The following is an 18,291-nucleotide window of genomic DNA, read 5'->3' on the forward strand; positions in this document are numbered from 1 at the left end:
CATTTTTTCCCCCTCGTCTGAAGCATTCATATTTCTAAATATTATATATGACCAAAGATATAAACTGGTCATTTACATATTATTCCTTTGTGCTTCTGTGTACTTAATTGAAATATTTTTCCATTTGCTTTCTTTAACCCAGTTGTGGTATAGAGGTACCACACCTATGCTATGTCAACCAGCCAAAACTCTCTGTTCTTTTTTTTCTTTCTTTCATTTAATACACATTTTATTCACTGCAGAATAACAGATATTTGTTTCTTGAAAATCTTCACTAGATAAATGGGTCAAGTAACTCTGAAAGTAATTTTTAATTAATACTTTAAAAATAAAATCACATTACTTTCTACTTCTGTGTTGTCATTTATTTTCTGAGGCCCTATCCCGTACTCCGGAAATAACATTTTAGCTGTAGTTATTTTTTTTTTTTTTTTTTTACATTTTAGCTGTAGTTATTTAAGGTTATTTATGCTATGAAATTAAAAGACACTTACTCCTTGGAAGGAAAGTTATGACCAACCTAGATAGATAGCATATTAAAAAGTAGAGACATTACTTTGCCAACCAAGGTCCGTCTAGTCAAGGCTATGGTTTTTCACGTGGTCATGTATGGATGTGAGAGTTGGACTGTGAAGAAAGCTGATCGCCAAAGAATTGATGCTTTTGAACTGTGGTGTTGGAGAAGACTCTTGAGAGTCCCTTGGACTGCAAGGAGATCCAACCAGTCCGTTCTAGAGGAGATCAATCCTGGGTGTTCATTGGAAGGACTGATGCTAAAGCTGAAACTGCAATACTTTGGCCACCTCATGCGACGAGTTGACTCACTGGAAAAGAGTCTGATGCTAGGAGGGATTGGGGGTGGGAGGAGACGGGGACGACAGAGAATGAGATGGCTGGATGGCATCACCGACTCAATGGGCATAAGTTTGAGTGAACTCCGGGAGTTGGTGATGGACAGGGAGGCCTGGCGTGCTGTGATTCATGGGGTCGCAAAGAGTCGGATACGACTGAGCGACTGAACTGAACTGAATGTTATCCAGCAGAATGTGAAGTGATATTTTCAATATCTTTGGAAATCCCTGAGAGTTTCTTTTTCAGTTAGGAAAACATTATTTATCAAACTCTTTCCTTCTTTTCTTTTTTAAGCTTCTGGTGATATTTTTCTTTCTTTCAGCATATAATCAAGTTTCACAGAGCTTCTAAAGCAAACAAGAAGCCAGTTCAGTTACCTCGGGGGATGGTGAAGTCACTATTGTATCAGATTCTAGATGGGATCCACTACCTGCATGCTAACTGGGTGTTGCACAGGGATTTGGTAAGTTGAAACGTAGTTAGGTGTAAACAAGAAAAATGCACTTAAGAGTTGGGTGATGTCTCTAGATGTTAGTGCTGTACGGGCCTGCAGACCTTACAGGGGAAGCAGGAATGCGATGGTCTCAAAACTAGCCCAGCCTGTGCTTCTGTGTGATGTCTCCTGCTTTGGGACATACATTAGCTGGTGCTTAAGGGGTGAAAGAGGCCACACTGGTTTTGCTAAGCTTTTAAGTCTGTAAATAAAACGTTGGCTTGTTGACATTGATTATTAGATGCCAGACAAACTCTGGAAGTTGGTGCATTTATGAAAAACTTGAAAATAGAACCTTTGGAACCTTCTGCATATGAAGTTGAATATTAGAAGAGGAGTGTTCAACTGCTTATTTTTTGGACCCCACTATATTAGTAGCAGTCTCTCAGCCAATAGCTTTATTAATCATGATTAAATACATTATTAAGAAGCCTTGCCATGTTAAGGTACACTAAATTCTTAAGAATTCAGAAACTTCAGAAATTGACTTTATTTTACATGGCAGAATAGTGTATGCTCTTAAAAAAGTGTATAGCATTAAATTGTTGATTAAATTGTGCTTGTTCATGAAAGCTTTATATATTTAAATCATTTAAATTTCAGATTCCTGTTTACCCCTTTCATATTGCATAATTACATTGTGCTTTTGTTGTTCTTTTCTTTGTAAATGTAGTGACTCTAGTAAGGTTTGTAGCAGTGCCTTCATTTCAAGCAGATATAGACACAGTGCTGGAAGCTCTGGGGTGGTCTCTGATCTCATGTGTACATAGGAGAAATCTCCATCCTGATAAGGTGGAGCTGCTCTGCCCTCACGTGCGTGCGCTTTGCTGGGTGCTCTATGTTTAATGCATTTGTCTCTGCCTTCAGTCAGGTGTTTTAGTTTCTGGTTCTTTCATCTGTCTTCAGTAAATCTCCTTGAAATACATTTGGTGGCAGTTATTTTATCTCCAGTTCTCAAGGCTAGAAAAAGCATTTACAGTAGGACCAGTAACACATCAGAAATTTGGCTGAAATAACTTTTTCTCTTATGCAAACTTAATTTTTTAATAGAATTAGGATATTTATAAGCAGTGAATTTACAGAACATAAATATGAAAAATCGTTTGTATCTTTATGAAAATGAAAATAAATTTCAGCTTTTAGAAGAGTTAGCTGAGGGTAAAACTGTTACTACTTTTGAGCTCCTGACATTTTTCATGATTTTAAAAGAATAGAATCTGGTTAAAGGGCATTTTTCTCCCTTAGAGTTAATTATGCTAAGATAATATTATATTTTTAATTTAAATATTTTCTCATCACTAAACTATGTATGTTCATTAGATGAACACAAACTAATTTTTTAAACCAGTATTTAATTTTTATATTAATATGTAATATACCTCCTCTGTCCATGGAATTCTCCAGGCAAGAATCTAATGTATAATGTACCTTCTCTGTTCATGGGATTCTCCAGGCAAGAACACTGGAGTGGGTTGCCGTTCCCTTCTCCAGGGCATCTTCCCAATCCAGGGACCAAACCTGGGTCTCCTGCATTGGCAGGTGGATTCTTTATCTTCTGAGCCACCAGGGAAGCCTCATAATATACCTGAACTGCTTACATTAGTGTTAACTACACTATGAAATAATGAAAGTAATGAGAATAATTTTGAAGTCTGATTTCTTTTGGGAGAGTTCTTTCTGTTGACGCATTGAGCAGTGGTCTTTGGCTTAGAGACAGTGTCAGGCAGCTCATTTCAGAAGTCTGTGTAGGTGGTGCCCCGGGAGACGGGGCGTGGAGCAGTGTACCCAGGTGCAGGTGATTTAAAAATAATAGTGAAACAAACTAAACATAGTTACACTTTATTATTACCAGGTACTGGCAATTCTGAACAGTATCAGGGGTAAAACATTCCTATTCACTGAAGCAAATCCTTCCTGGAGCTGTACCCCTCTTGCTCGGCCACTGTCATCTGTTTAGAAGTGTGTTCATCCACAGTCTTTTCTAAACTGTAATCAGTTATTTGTCTGCTGCTGCCTCCTTTGACTTTCCCGTCTGAAGCATGATTTCATGTAATGTCTATGCTTGGCTTCTTAGTGCTCTTTCCAAATGCCTGACCCTTCTGTGCATTGCAGGCCCACTGAACCATTTTCTCATTGAAGTGATAACCTCCTCCCCTAGGCTGGATCTTACTGGTTCAGGTCCTTGCCTCTTGAATTATTCTTCAGTTCTTGAAGGAAAGATTCATAATCATGGTTTTTATTAAAATTGTGCCTACCTTCCTCTCAACTGAAAATCAAATTTTGGAGTTTGATAGTACATATTTTTTAACTGCAGCTACATAAGATATTCATATATGCAGTATTAAAATATTTACTCTGAAGAATATTCTTTCGAAACTGTATGACATGACCTTTTTTAGAATCTTTCCTCAAGCAGTTATTATTATTTGCAGTATAATTACTAGTTAATTATGTTCTTTGCTCCTTTTCAGTCAGGTTTATATGAAATGAGGTGATGCCAACCTTAGCAGATCTACATAGATTTCTAATGTTAAGAATTGGACCAGTTGGTTAAGGTGCTGACTTGCCACATGAAGCTTCATATTAAGGTAGCGAATTAACATAGACCCCCTAAAAACACCATTTGAAAATATTCCAGAGTGTTACTGAAGCTTTTGCTTAATAAAATTGGCTTTATTGTTAATAGAAATACTGATTTGAGTTGATAGAGTTATGGCTGATTTCAGTTGATACTGATTTGAGTTGATAGAGTTCTTTGGTTGATATGGTATAGTTAACTTTACCATTTAATAAATAAAAGTTGGTTTTGTCACTACTGATCATTATGTAGTAGCAAATCAGTGACTGAGGTCTGTCATCCTCCACAGGAAATAGACTTAATAATTCTGGAACTCTTGTTGGGCTGAATGTAGTAATAAGTACACATGTGCAGATGTTCTAAGAAATGGGCTGGAAAGGAAAACTATACACTATTTGTGAGATAATTTATGAATTCAAAGAAAACTGGAGACAGAAAACGGTGGTGTGTGTAAGGTAACTTTACTCTTTCTTTGGGACTACGCCCTTCCCCTCTCTTCTTGTATTCTCCTCTCCTTGGAAATGAATGTTGTTTGACTAGCAGTCTATAGTCCTGGTTCTGGCATTACCACCTGTATTAATCATTGTTCTCCAGAGAGAGAGAATGGGTCTGTGTGGAGAGAGTTGGGTCTGTGTGGAGAGAGTAAGGTTTCTCCTAAGCACTGCCTTCATGCAGTTGTGGAGGCAGGGTCAGTCCAGAAGCTGCAGGTCAGGCTGGCAGGTTTGGCAGACCCAAGGCAAGAGTTGCAGTTGAGTCCAGAGTCAGTCCACTGGCAGAATTCCTTCTTGTTTTGGGGTGAGGCCCACCCACGTTATGGAGGGTGACCCCACTTAACTCAGAGTCCACAAATTTAAATGTAAATCTCATCCAAAAACACCTTGATAGAAACATCCAGAATACTCTTTGACCAGATGTGTAGGCACTATCTTCCAGCCAAGGTGGCACCCAAAATAGCCATCCTATTCAAACGGGTCCACTGAGACACATGCAACATGGGAAAAGGTATTTCAGGTTGTGTTGTCCACATTCTCCCCCGCGCCAGCCCCCCAGTTATCTGCTTACATAAAATAGGAGTGTTTTGTTGGGTTAAGGAATATTAAGCGTTTTTTTTTGCCATATGTACCATAAAGAGAAACTAAGTGTGAAATATTAGGAAAGCTTCAAGTAAAGATATGTTTTAGTGACTCAAAATAAGGACAAGTTTGAAGTCCATTAGCCTGATTGGTTGGTGGTTTTTTTCTGAGCCCAGTCTAGTAAAAAGCTTGAAGCACCAAAGTCATATTCGATCCTTTTTGTGTAGAAGCCAGGCTTGATCCAGCAGTGGTGACTGAACTTCCCTTTGAGATGTAGTCCTCTGGGATTGAGTTAGAGCTGGTGGGCAGGGGTGTGACCAGCAGTGATTCCGTTGTGACCTATTTGAGGAAGTCCAGTCAGTTTGCTGTCTAGGCTCTATCAGTGGAAATGATTATTTTTTTCATAAAACTTTCTAAATTTTGTCACTGTTTTCTTGTGCAATTGTGAAATTTCAAACTCAGTAACTTTTCTCTTCCTAGGAAAAATTCTGTGATAGATTAAGAATTTGAAAAACACTTCTCACTAGTATGCATGCTGCCGAATTGAAGATTAAAAACACCACCATGGTCTGGCTCCAGTCTCCTGTTTTTCTTTTATCTCATTCTTTGTATTTATTTTCCAGTCAACCCAGAGGTTGTCCTGCCTGTCTAAATACCCTCCTCCCTTCATCTCCAGCATTTGAAATTCCATTCATCCTTTAAAGCTCTGCTCCTGCTACCTCATCAGAAAAACCCCCAGCACCCACCACCCCAGTCACACTAGCTGAGAGTGAGCATGTTTACTTCTAAACCCTGCAGCATTATTTTGAACTACCCCTGGGGTGCTTACTAGTTGGGTAATTGTACTCCTCTGTCTGGCGGTAAGTTCCTGAGGGCAAAGACTGGGACTTCTTGTATCTTTGTAGACTTCCCAGTGCCTGTGGAATACACAGTAATGTGTACAGTATTGCTTACATGGGGTAAATGAACAAACTAGCCCGTCTGTAACAGAAGTAAAGTGGTCTCCAAGGTTATTCCCCATAGCTTATCTCTGATGTTACCTGACACTTCTCCGTATCTAGGGACGCACACAGACCCTGCTGCACTTCTTCCCTTCACTCCCTCTTATCTCTGCTATGATTTAGTGCAGTGAAACAGTGCACAAAAAATTCTTTTCTATTCATACCACATTTTAAGTCCTTTCGGCAGCGTTCTTTCCACTGAAAAGAACTCAGCCCTTATCACTCAGTTCAGAGACCATTCAGCTAATGACAGTGATCTGTTGATCTCATCCATCTCTCCCTTCCTATGCCCTAGATTTTTGTTCCGCCCAGGGAGACCTGTTTCTTGACCCTTTGTCTGTTTGTTCTGATGTTCACTTTATGTCATTTATTTTTTCCAATTTTTCTCCTTAATCTTAAGGGTGGAACGTTTTCATCATTGTTGATTTACATCCCTCACTTTTTTCTTTCCAGAACTTCTGGAAGTCCCTTCTGTATGAATTATTCTTTAATTGTTAATGGGGTGGGGGTGGGCATGCCTCTCTTCTGTAAGTTCCAACTTGCATTGCCTATGTTTCACTTTAATCTTACATTTAGCAGACCAGGTCATTTCTAATCACAATGTCAGTATTTTAATTTCTAGCTGATAGTTCTTTTAAAATTTTCTAGTGAATTCATTGTTGGCTGAATTTTGTGCTTTTTGTTGAAAATATTCATTCAGCTATATCAGACTTAACATGGAAATGATTTACGGTCAAATCAAATGATTTACTTGTATTTAAGTATTAAAGACTTGTACTTTTGACTTGTTTCCTAAGGAATTTAACAGAGATTAGAGAAGTAGTTATTATGACTTACCTGTTTGCCATTAACTTTCATTAAGTGTATATCAGTTCTCATATGGTCATTAATGTGTTCCATTTTAAAAAAAATCTAGTATCCCCCCAAATTTCATTTTAATTACTACTTTAATGATTTTATCATAGTGGTAATTAACTTGGAGCTCCCAGGCACATAGGCTATATTTTCATCCTCTTGCACTGAATGGATAATGTAAGATATACTATAACTTTCATAATTTTTTTCCTTTTTTCCTTTAAGCTGAATTACAAGGCTGTATATGAAATTTGGAGTGTTTTGGAGTATTACAGCTATCTGAAGTTGGTCACTCCTGCCCTAAAACAATTCAGAATATTTTCTTTTGGCAGGGAGAGGGGTGGGTATAGCTCAGTGACAGAGCATTCACTGCAAAATAGGTTCTTTGTTTTTTGCACAGTTTTTAGCCTTAGTAAAATTTCTTAGAAAATAAATGTCTGCAGAGATTGCCTTTGGAAGTATCCCAGGGGGATGTCTTGTCATGTGTAGTATGTGATATGAAATAGCCCAGTGGGCCATTGCATAAACATGTTTATAAAATGCTCGAGCTATTTCAGAGCTTTAATCTGGCTTATTTAAAAAAAAAAAATCTGATAGTGCTGCTGCCTTGCAGTTTATTTTAATTATATCGGATAACTTGGAATCACTTGGTGGGGGGAGAGGTTTAACTGTGTTTGGTGAAGGAAGAGTTGATTTCCTAGCAACTGTTCAGTACGATCGAAATTTCAGAGTGAGCCATTGACTCAGACTCAGTATTATAGGGCCTACTTTATGAAGGCACCTAATTACTGATTATAACGTGATGAATTATTGGGGTGTTTTTGATCTGATTCTTCTTATTTGAGTAAAAGATCACCTGGTTTATTAGATTTGCTTACTAATACTAAAGTTTGCAAACAGTAATATAATTCGTTGGTTTGCTTGGGATTTTTAGATTCATTTTCTTATTGACTGCTGAGCTCTGTACAAGGAAGTGGAAAACTCCGAAGAAAAAAGATTAAATGACCTGATTCTGGCTACTTAGCTAATTATTTTCAAAGCTGGATCAGTGAATTTAGGGATTTCCCCCTCTAGGTCAGTGATTTTTAAATTGCAGGTTGTAAGCTTTGAGTTGGGAAATCACACAACACAACCAGCCTTTTTAAATTTTTTAATGGAATAGAGTAGAACAGAGCAAATATCAGAGTACATCATATGTCTTGAGGAAGGTTGTTGCTTCATGAAACTTTTGTTTCAGTTGTGTGTGTGTGCGTGTGTGTAACTATGGCCATAATAAGTGATTTTCTTCCTGTGGGTTGTGTTCAAGAAGTTTTGAAAGCCACTGGTCTTAGACTGTTGCCCAAAAGGTACTTGATATGTTTAGGAAAAGATAAGATCAAGTCTGTAGAAAATACTTTGTTCTAATTATAAGTACTTTAATATTTTATGCAAATGTATTGACATTGATAATAAAATCATGTTGAATAGCAGTAGCCCTGTAGGGAATATGTTTTTCTAAGTAAGGTTTATTTATAGGTGGGAGAATTTCAGGCAAGTTTGACTTTCCTCCTTTAATACCTTCCTGAAATTTCTAATAGTTTGCAGTTAACATGTTACAATTATAATCATATAGAAGGAAACAAGAAAATACCTATTTAGTCTTTTATTAAAGTTCACACATAATATTCAGTGTTGTTTAGTGTATTTGTTTTATGTCAGTAGAGGATGGTTGCTATTAAGGGGAAAAAAAGCCATGCATATACACTTTTTTGTCTGCCTAAAAGGAGGGGCCAGTACATTCTTTGGGGACAGGGGAAGCAGAAAGGACCTTGACACTGTCCAAATGCTGAAAGAAGCAAAGAAACAAATTGATTGGCCAGCTGGGAAGAAAGGAGACTGTGTTCAAGGCCTCTGTTCTGACTGCTGTTGTTACTCCTTCTCTGTGCTTAGCTTCCTAGAAATGAGTGTTGGGAATATATTAAGCATGTTTCTTTAAAACAGAGCTTTTTTTGAAGAAAAATGCTTTGTGATTGTCAGGATCAATCACTGCTTATTATTTGAGATTTGCTTCATTTACTGGGAATAAATGGAATCTCCAAGGATTTACTCCAATTTTCTTGTTTGTCTAATTGTGTAACTAGGAAAACATACAAAATTGTATCCATAAAATTTAGGCTTTAAGATGAAACATAGGTTTTATTGATAAGAATGAATTAAGGCAAACTAAAGTGAGGTTTGCATTACTTTTGGTTAACATAACGAATATTGTGTTTATTCTGTAGTATGTTGACTTAAATGACAGTTGGACAGTTTTCTTTCTTGGAAGTATTTGATTGTAAGCAGTCCCTTTAGTTTCTTAATATATGCCACATTTGTGTAATTTAGATATTGAGCATGCACAATGAACCATGTTCTGTTTGTAAATAATGAAAAAGTGGCCCATTTTGGTTTACTGAATAGTTCAGCTCCAGACATTGTACCTGCTTATGTGGGCAGATTAGAAGTTGATTATAAAAACACTATGTTACTTAGTTGGCATGTGGCTTCTCATCTACTTTCAGGTTCTTGATGAATCTTTTCAGACCCTTGATCAGCAAGATGCTAGAATCTTTTTTAAGTCCCATTTCTCACCAGACAAGACAGATATTCTAAATAATTTAATTGAGCTTTTAAAAAAAAATAGAGTGAAGATGATATTTTTGAGTAATCCTGAAAATTGGCTAGAAATAGAAGATTATCTGAGTTTTAAGTCACATATATATCTTTTCTCTCTTTTTTTTTAACATAAATTGGAGCGAGCCCCATATTTTTGTCTCTTTGATAGAGAGTGAAATATCAGGTTGTCTGGTGCATAATAAATGTTCAGTCAGTGTATTTTAGATCCAGTCCATCATTAGGTTGCCCTAGGACTGTGAATAAGTACCTTAGGTGTGCGAACTTTATCCATTTCACTTACTGGTATATCTTTAGCACCCAGGATAGCACATATTAGCTGCATGATAAATATTTTTTGAATAACTGGATTCTTATCAGTGCTCCCTTCAGAACACATTTCAGATTGAAGTACAATAAGACTCTCCTATAACTCTGATTTGAAGTAGCACAACTGGCCTTTGGTCCCAGTCATCTGAGCAGCATCTTTTCTCAAAGAAAAGTCAACTGTAGTGCTTGTTTTCAGGGAGAAGACGCTGTGGGAAGAGTTAGCCAGGGAGGGAAGGGCAGATGAGCAGGGATGATGCAGTCCCCGTAGCTCAGTCTCCCTGGGTCTTCCCAGTGGACAGGTGCAAACTAACAGGAAGATTTCAGACCACCTTGCTTGCAGGATGTGGTGTCACTTTGGACTTCCCAAGTGAACTTCCAGGTCTGCTCATTCATTTCACTCATTCCTGTTCATTGATCCTACCTGACCTCCCAGTGCACACAGTTGAGTATTTTGCAGTCCATTTCCTGCTTCTTGACTTTGCTTCTTATCGTTTCTATCGCTGCTATTCTAATCCAGGGTACTTGGATTACTGAAAAAACAAGCACGTGATCGTCCCTCCTTGCAGTCTTACGTTTCTGTGGTCCAGTATCTACGTAGCAATCAGAATGACCTCTAGAAAGCAAAGCACACCATGTCATTCCCCTTCCTGCAATTTCTCAACAGCCTTCTAACCTGTGAGACAGGTAACTCAGAATCTATCCTAAACACAAACCTAATAAATACAGTTGGTCAGTGTCACGTATAAACATTTTTGCTTATATCTTAGATAAAATATTAGCGAATAGGATCCAAAGGAACATTAAAAGGTTACTATACTCCAAGTAAATGAAGTTCATTTCAAGAATGTGAAGATGATTCAGTATCTGGAAACCTGTTGACAGAATTCATATTAATAATGCTAGGAGAATAACGCTGTGGTTATCTCAGTAGTTGTAAAACTTCTGCAAAATTCAGTGTTCGACAAAATTTAATATTCATTTCTGATTGAAGTTCTTTATAAAAATAAGGAAAGAAGGAAACCTCTAAGTGTATAAGAGGTTAGCAACAAGTCAGCAGCTGTTAGCCTTCTGACTTCTCTGTTACCACTGTTATCTGACAACGTCCTAGAGTTCTTCTGGTCTAAAAATAACCTAAGGAGCTATGGTAGGGGAGGCTAAATAAAGTAGGATCAATACAGTAGTGCTATGCGTTTATATTTTGTTCATTGTTAAGTGAATACAGGAATCAAAAGGGCTTTTCTAAGATATTTATATACTTGTAATAATGTAGATTTAGAGAAATCTGGAATTATGTCCACCAAAATGTTTGTAATGACCTAACTCTATGAGGTGAAGTTTCAGGTAAATTTTACTTTCGTTGTACTTTTCTATATTTGAATCTCCTATAGGAATCTGTGTTTTTATTGCTTTAATTCTTAAGAGGCTATTACTAATAATAAACAGTTTTTTGATCTGTAAAAGGCATAAGTGACTGAAATCTAGATAAAAACAAATTAGGGGCATCTCCTAGGGTGATACTGAAAAATCATCTTGGTGGCAATCATACATAGGTACCTTGCCCCAGGAGTTTCTACTTAAATCACTTCAGTTGTGAGTCACTGTTAACAGATTATAGTGTTAGCTGTCATTATATTTTGGACTTTTAATATATCAAGCATTATATTGTCTTTATGTACATTAGCAAAATTTATCTTTGCAACACTAACTTGTAATTATCTTTATCCATATCTTATAAATGAGAAAATGGAGGTGAAGGTCGTGGAACTAATAGTTAATGGGATGCTTGATTTTTTTTTTTTTTCTTTTAGCCTATTCTTAAGCATTTAATCATACTTCCTCATCTTCAGAAGTCTGTTATATTCCTCAGATGTTTAGGGGAAGAAAAAAAGTTGAGAACTCTGGGTCTAGAGTCTGTGTCTGTTCAAATATAGAAAAAAATTAGAGTGTCAGATAAAATATATTTTATTTCAAGGGACTTCCCTGGTGGTCCAGAGATTAAGACCCTGCCTTTCAGTCCAGGGGATGCAGGTTTGATCCCGGATCAGGGAACTAAGATCCCACATGCCATGGGGTGTGGCAAGAAAAGTGTGTTTTATTTCAAAAGATTGAAACACATTTTATAACAGCAGGATGATTGAAATAATGAATATACACCAAAAAACTTATGGTTTGTTCAATTTGGCAGTTGTATAGAAGGAATTAGGAATATATAATTATGTACCTTGATATACTTTAAATCAAATTTGTTTAAATAAAGAATAAGCAAAAACTATACAATGAAGCAATGGGATACAGTAGAATTGCTTGGCATTTTGGAACATATAAAAGAATATACTTTAAAATATCCATTACGTAGAAATCTCTGGTGGTCCAGTTCTTAGAACTCTGCACTTCCACTGCCTTGGGCCCAGATTCAATGTCTGGTTGGGGAACTAAGATCCCGCAATGTGCACAGCACAGTCTAGAAATAAAATATATATATAAATAAGCATTCAATAAAAATGTATGTCTAGAAAAATTCAGTGTGTAGTATAAGATAAAGATATACATAATAAGTACTCATAAAGATACAGATTCTGCATTAATCTCTCAGAACACAAAACTAGAAGTAAAAGCTGAATTGTATTTTCTTAACAATTAGACATCATCAATTGAAAAGTGTAATTTGAAATACAGATCAGTGTGTATTATGGCACACAATGATTAACAACCAAACTGAAAGTTATCAAGTGTCCAGAAAGTGTGCCACCAGGTTTTGTTGTTTACAGTGTGTAAGTTTAGTTCCAAACAAATCTTGGAGAGCAGCACTTGACAGTGGTTACTTGTGCGTCGCTGTCTTCTTTTCATAGATCCATTAAAAATCAGCTTTTCTTACTGACTCAGAGTCTCCATTTTGCCTTGATGAAGTCAGTGAACCACTGAAGACCCCGGCTTCATCCCTAGAAGAAAAAGTTTTTACAGTTAGTTTGACAGAGATGCCAGCGTTGTGCAGTTCTGTACCTGTGTGAGATACCTCTAATTGATAATGGCAGTTTTCTGACTAGCCCAGGTCCTGTCTTTCTTAAGATGCAGTTCCCTGCAGCCCTTAGTTTTCTTCCACAGTTGGGCCCTTAAATGAAAACCAGTTTACCATCTCTGCTGTTTGCCAGAGTCATCAGTGTGATGTTTCCCAGTGTGACAGAGTCTGGAGAGCAGAAAGTCTCACCAGGAATGGTTATCTCTGTAACACAGACATCTTTTTTAGGAAATGACAATGGGGACTTTTTTGGAGCACACAACATAAAGCAAGAATAAAAGCCGTGAGACTGTAAAACAGGGGCACACTCTTTAATTTCGGGTTGGCCAAAAAGTTCATTTAAGTTTTTCCATACCAACCTAATACAAAATTAGTTTTTTTTCTGGAAGAAAGAAAACAAGAGAACGGCTTATTTCAAGGCATAGTTTCAAATAATCAAATAAGTAGACTTCGAAAAGTATTTCATTCATCTGTTTCATTGTTCAGCAGGCAATAAAGGTGTCCTGTAGTCACTTCTGTGAGTAAGATAACTATTCTTTAAGATATGTTGTCATGATGCTAAAATACTTTTAAGTCACATTGTACCTTTGCTGTATGTAACAGCAAATAGTTTAATGGGGGGATGTGCCTCATCAAAATGTCACCAGCAAAGTTCTGTATGTTCCTTTAAGATGATTATGTTTGATTGCAGTTGACTAAAGTCATGATTGTTACTGTGTTTTATCATCAGCGACTTGGATGGTTTGGCCCTAGGGCTACCAGGTTCTCCCACTGATAGAGAAAGATGAAAGAAATTAGCCTTTTGGAGTATATAATATTGTCTTGGTGTGGCATTAAGTACTAAAACAAAAATCAAGTCTTTTGAAGTCTTCCTTAATACTGATTAAACAAATACAAGAGTATTCATGATCTTTGTGCTTTTTCTGCCATTTTCTCTTGAACTTTCCATTAGGTTACATTCTCAAATGTAGTGTGGAATTTGTCTCCTAAATCAGACTGTCACTCTCTGGGGCCTGTGGAATGACACCATGGGATATCCCATGGGGAGTGACTCACTGCTTATAAATAGTGTTATTAAAACAGCACTTAATACCGTTCTCTTTTGTTTCTGACTATATAGCATGCCAAAGCTGAACTTAAATCCACTAATTTAAGTCTGCTTAGTGCCTCAGCTCTGGGATCTACTTCAGATTGTGCAGTAGGCAGTGAGTTGTCTACTAGAAAAAGTTCTAATTATTAGATGGAGCTTTAGTCCCAAACCCTAATACCAGGCAAGACTTTGATGGAGAAACTGTTCCCAGCCAAGGCTCAGAACCAAGCTGCTTGGGACATAGCCAGTCCATTGAGTGTATAATAAAATGAAGACCAAGAGAGGGTTCCCCCACCACTTTGCCTAGTAGCAGGCTAACCAGTACCACCTACCCCAGGGCTTCTCAGATCTGAACCCAGCTGCTAAATGAGGAAGAAATCAAAAGAGGGAGTTTTTCCACTCTATCTAGAATAGAAGGAAGAAAGACATGCCCCTTTGTGCTTGTGCTTTTGCCAGAAACAGAAGTAATCTTTAGGAGCACTTGAGTGCTAGCAGAATCCATCACAGCAAGCCAGATAATCAGCTGGTAACTGTGGAAGACGGAATGGTGTTCGGGATACGGTGGAGGAGTGATGGGTGGTGGAAGAGTCTCTGATTCTTTAGAATCTTTTAACTGTGTGTGGCCTGTTTATAATCAGGGTGTATTCGCGTATTATATCTTTAAAAGGCGAGTGGAGAACCAGACGTTGCCAAGTAACACAGAGGAAAGGAGAGTTGTTGTGGCAGAAATACAGGGCCAGCACTGACGTAGTTGTGAACAAGGCCTGACTAGTCACAGAACAGGACAGTCATGCAGCACACTTGTGGCAGGGCCATGCCCTGCGGTAGGGGGAGTGGTCCTGGAGCCAAGCTTGCAGGTGCCTGGCATCCCACTATGAAGACTTCTACCTCTTCACAGCACAAGTTGGGAGGGGACATGAAAGGTGAAGTGTTTAAGTAATAATAAAGCAGAAGAGAAGGGCTCAAAGAAACTTGTGAAAAAGTTCATCCCTACCTGTCAATGACCTTTTTTGTTCTTCTAGTCCTTACTTGTGGCCCTTTTTTTTTTTTAACCCAGTTGTAATCACAGTGTATCTATCATTTTCTGTTCCACTGTCCTAATAATTTTCCCCTGTTACTGTGGAAGATTTTAAGCAAGGGGGTGATGTGATCAGCTTTGTCTCTTAGGAAGTGAGCCCTGGCGATGGTACAGAAGGCAGAGTTGATGGGAGGAGAATCAAAATGAGGTTCAAGAGATGTCTCAGGGCTCCTGCCCTGACAGACCATGAGGAGAGAGTTCTAGCCCAGACGTCAGGTCCCCTCCTGAGCTCCACCCCCGGTCAGGTGGACAGGCTGCCTGTGCCTCCAGGAGGGCCCACCCCTTCCCTCCCCCTCCCACCCCTTGTCACATTCCACAAGCGTCCCTGAGCCCTGGTTTGCTCTGGAGCAGAACCTCATCTGGTGTCACCACCGATGGGCAGTGCTGTTTGTGGTTGGCAGCTCCACACATGGGGAGTGTTATCGGCCCTGCACTTCTTGTGCTTGCCCTGCTGTCTCAGGGCAGGAGCGGGTGTGATGAGACAGGTTCTGGAAATGTTTGCTTGAGCAGAACATAATGATCATGACTATGGTGATACACATCCATTTAAAGCTGGCTGTATAAATCACTCTCAGCAGGGCATGTTGGGAAGGGGGCAGCTCTGCTCAGGGACAGGCTGGATCCTTGTGCTGCCCCAGCTCACCCGTCGCACTCAAGGCAGGCCAGTCACTCTCTGGTGCCGTGTTTCCTCACCTGAAAAGCTGCAGAATTTTCAACCTTTGAAATGTGTGCACTGCCTTTTCAGCATTGTCTTTTCGCTGAAGATAAAGAAATAATTTTGATCTTTGGTAGTTAGTAGAGTAATGTCCCGGAGAAGGCAGTGGCAAGCCACTCCAGTACTATTGCCTAGAAAATCCCATGGATGGAGGAGCCTGGTAGGCTGCAGTCCATGGGGTCGCTAAGGGTCGGACACGACTGAGCGACTTCACTTTCACTTTTCACTTTCACACATTGGAGAAGGAAATGGCAACCCACTCCAGTGTTCTTGCCTGGAGAATCCCAGGGATGGGGGAGCCTGGTGGGCTTCTGTCTATGGGGTCACACAGAGTCGGACACGACTGAAGTGACTTAGCAGCAGCAGCAGCAGAGTATTGTCCTGGAAGTCACATTTTTGTCAGCATAGAGGCTGTTGTTAAATATGGTCAGGGGAGCCTGTGACCTGGTTCCCACTGTACACAGCCTACATTAAGATCTTTAATTTGATCTTCAAGATTGCTTTGATCTGCGTTTGAAAGGGTTGAGCTCAGGTTTCGCTCTTATTTGGCAGACTGGTAGAACTGCAGTCAAGTCAGGCGGATAGCAGGATGGCAGCCTGAGAGAGGTTGTGGCCGCCGCCTTCCCTCCTCCTCTGCCTTCCTTCCCTTCTCCCTTTTTCCACAAGAGGGGCAGTCCTTACATTGCATGATAGTGTGGTAGATACAACCATAACAGATTTTAGATGACAGTTAATCTTGCTGTTTTTAGACATTTAAAAACTGTTTGAAGTATTACTTTTGTAAAATCTCATTTTAATATGTTAGTTTCCTTTTTTATTTAAAAATGAGAACTGTTCAGGTCATGGAAAATTTCTACTATGCTAACTCATTTAGAAAAGGGTCTTACATTGATTTCTCTATAGTTTGTTTGAAACATAGATATATACTATGTGGTCCTCCCCCACAAAAAAGAAAGCTATCAGGTGGCCCCTTCCCTGTAATTAACTTTCTATTTTAATAATACAGTGTTATATTATATTTGAAGATACATTTCCCCTTAAAGTTGCAGGGCATTTTATATAATTGAAAGAGTTAGAAGGAAGCAGAGCATTGTAACTTTCTGCCAGATGTTCCACAGTAGTGAAAGCAGACTGATAACAGCGCCAAGAAAAGCCCTCGCTCTGCCTGGAGAAAGCACTACCATATTTGGCCTTCATGAAGTTGCATATTAGTTGGCATACACACACACACATACACAAAGCTTCTTTGGTGACTTCCTGTGTTTGATTTTAATTTTTGAGTAAATGTGGTTTTTTTAAAGGTGGATTTATGTTATATTGGCGTATTGTCTATTTAAAAGAAACCACTACTGTCTACTGAAAAAAAACACTATTTTGTTTCCACAGAAACCTGCTAATATTTTAGTTATGGGTGAAGGTCCTGAGCGAGGAAGAGTAAAAATTGGTATGTTATATCTTTGATAAGTCACAGCGTAGCACTCTTTTAAAACTTTTTCAGGCAGCTTTATCACTTCTAATTTTTGCTGTAATAATATGCATTTATTCATATAGTTCCATGTGATCGAAGCCATTTCTAAAGAGTATACATTAAAAGTGAAAAATGTTTCACACTCTCGAAAGATGTCAGACAATCTTTAGAGACTGAAGTGTTTTAATTATAAAATAAGCCATGTGAGTTTCTTAGAAATTTTTTGCCTTCATTAAAAATAGCCTGTAGAGGTGAGTGGCTTCTATCCCTGTTAGAAGCCAGCCTCGCCTTTAGTCCTAAGGGCGTACAGCAAACTACTAATCATACCATCCATTCTGTTTCCCTGAGCCAGGTCGATCCGAACATATCCTTCTGTTAGCCTCATCTAGGTCAGGGATTACAAACTAAGAATACCACTGAGGCTGGGTAGGTTCTTACACGCCTTTGCCTGAAGGGAAAAGAATTAACGAGCTTTCTGTACCTCTGCTTGTTTTCTAATAGCTCTGTTTTCTTATGTATCAGTGCAAAATTTTACCCATTTCTGGTCTGATAACTTACAAGGATAGAGCTAGATTTATTTATCCTATTTTTTCACTGTCATTTCCAAGTTGTGTTTGTGACATTTATTTAGTTTGTGTGTGGATAGAAGAAATATAGTAACCAAATTATCTTAATTTTAAAGCAGCAGGATTATGGGAGTATATAACAAAATAAATAGGAATTTCTGATTTCCAAATTTAGTATAAATTGTGATTATCAGCTGATTTGTACCACTTCACCCAACCCTTCTTTATATCCTCCCCTTTAGATCCTCCAATCCCATTTTCTCCTTCTAATTAGACTCTGAAAATACCCTTGATATGAACTGCAAAATTCTTGACAAACATTTGATGCATCTCAGAATGCTCTTAGTCAATTGGCTTGCTTTAAGAACCAGGCCCTGTCGGTCCTTACGTAGCGTCAAATGCCTGTTAGGTCCTTAGGGGTGCATTTAGCAGATTTCATCCAACCAGCGTGGTGGCATCAAATTCAAATGTAAGTTCAAAGCATGTACAGTCTAAAAGACCCAGCCAGACAGTATTTACAGATGTGTTTGCTACTGTAAGACTCG

The 18,291-nt window shown here is 38.5% G+C and overlaps 1 protein-coding gene across 6 annotated transcripts in view; it reads left to right on the forward strand.

Annotated features, from left to right (window-relative positions):
• Nucleotides 1–18,291, forward strand: part of CDK8 (cyclin dependent kinase 8) — a 75,529-nt gene that overhangs the window by 37,980 nt on the left and 19,258 nt on the right. For 4 of the 6 annotated variants that reach the window (XM_055426353.2, XM_088842695.1, XM_055426351.2 and 1 more), the window contains exons 4-5: nucleotides 1,175–1,315; nucleotides 17,099–17,156. In XM_055426353.2, coding sequence (XP_055282328.1) covers nucleotides 1,175–1,315; nucleotides 17,099–17,156 — 199 coding nt within the window. Of the gene's footprint in view, nucleotides 1–1,174; nucleotides 1,316–17,098; nucleotides 17,157–18,291 lie in introns of those variants that run through there. The other 2 variants (XM_055426355.2, XM_088842696.1) reach the window with 2 other exon arrangements.

The sequence above is a fragment of the Moschus berezovskii genome, chromosome 13 (genome assembly GCF_049115385.1).
Source record: "Moschus berezovskii isolate FMDL1 chromosome 13, NW_MosBer_1.0, whole genome shotgun sequence".
NCBI classification, from domain to species: Eukaryota; Metazoa; Chordata; class Mammalia; order Artiodactyla; family Moschidae; genus Moschus; species Moschus berezovskii.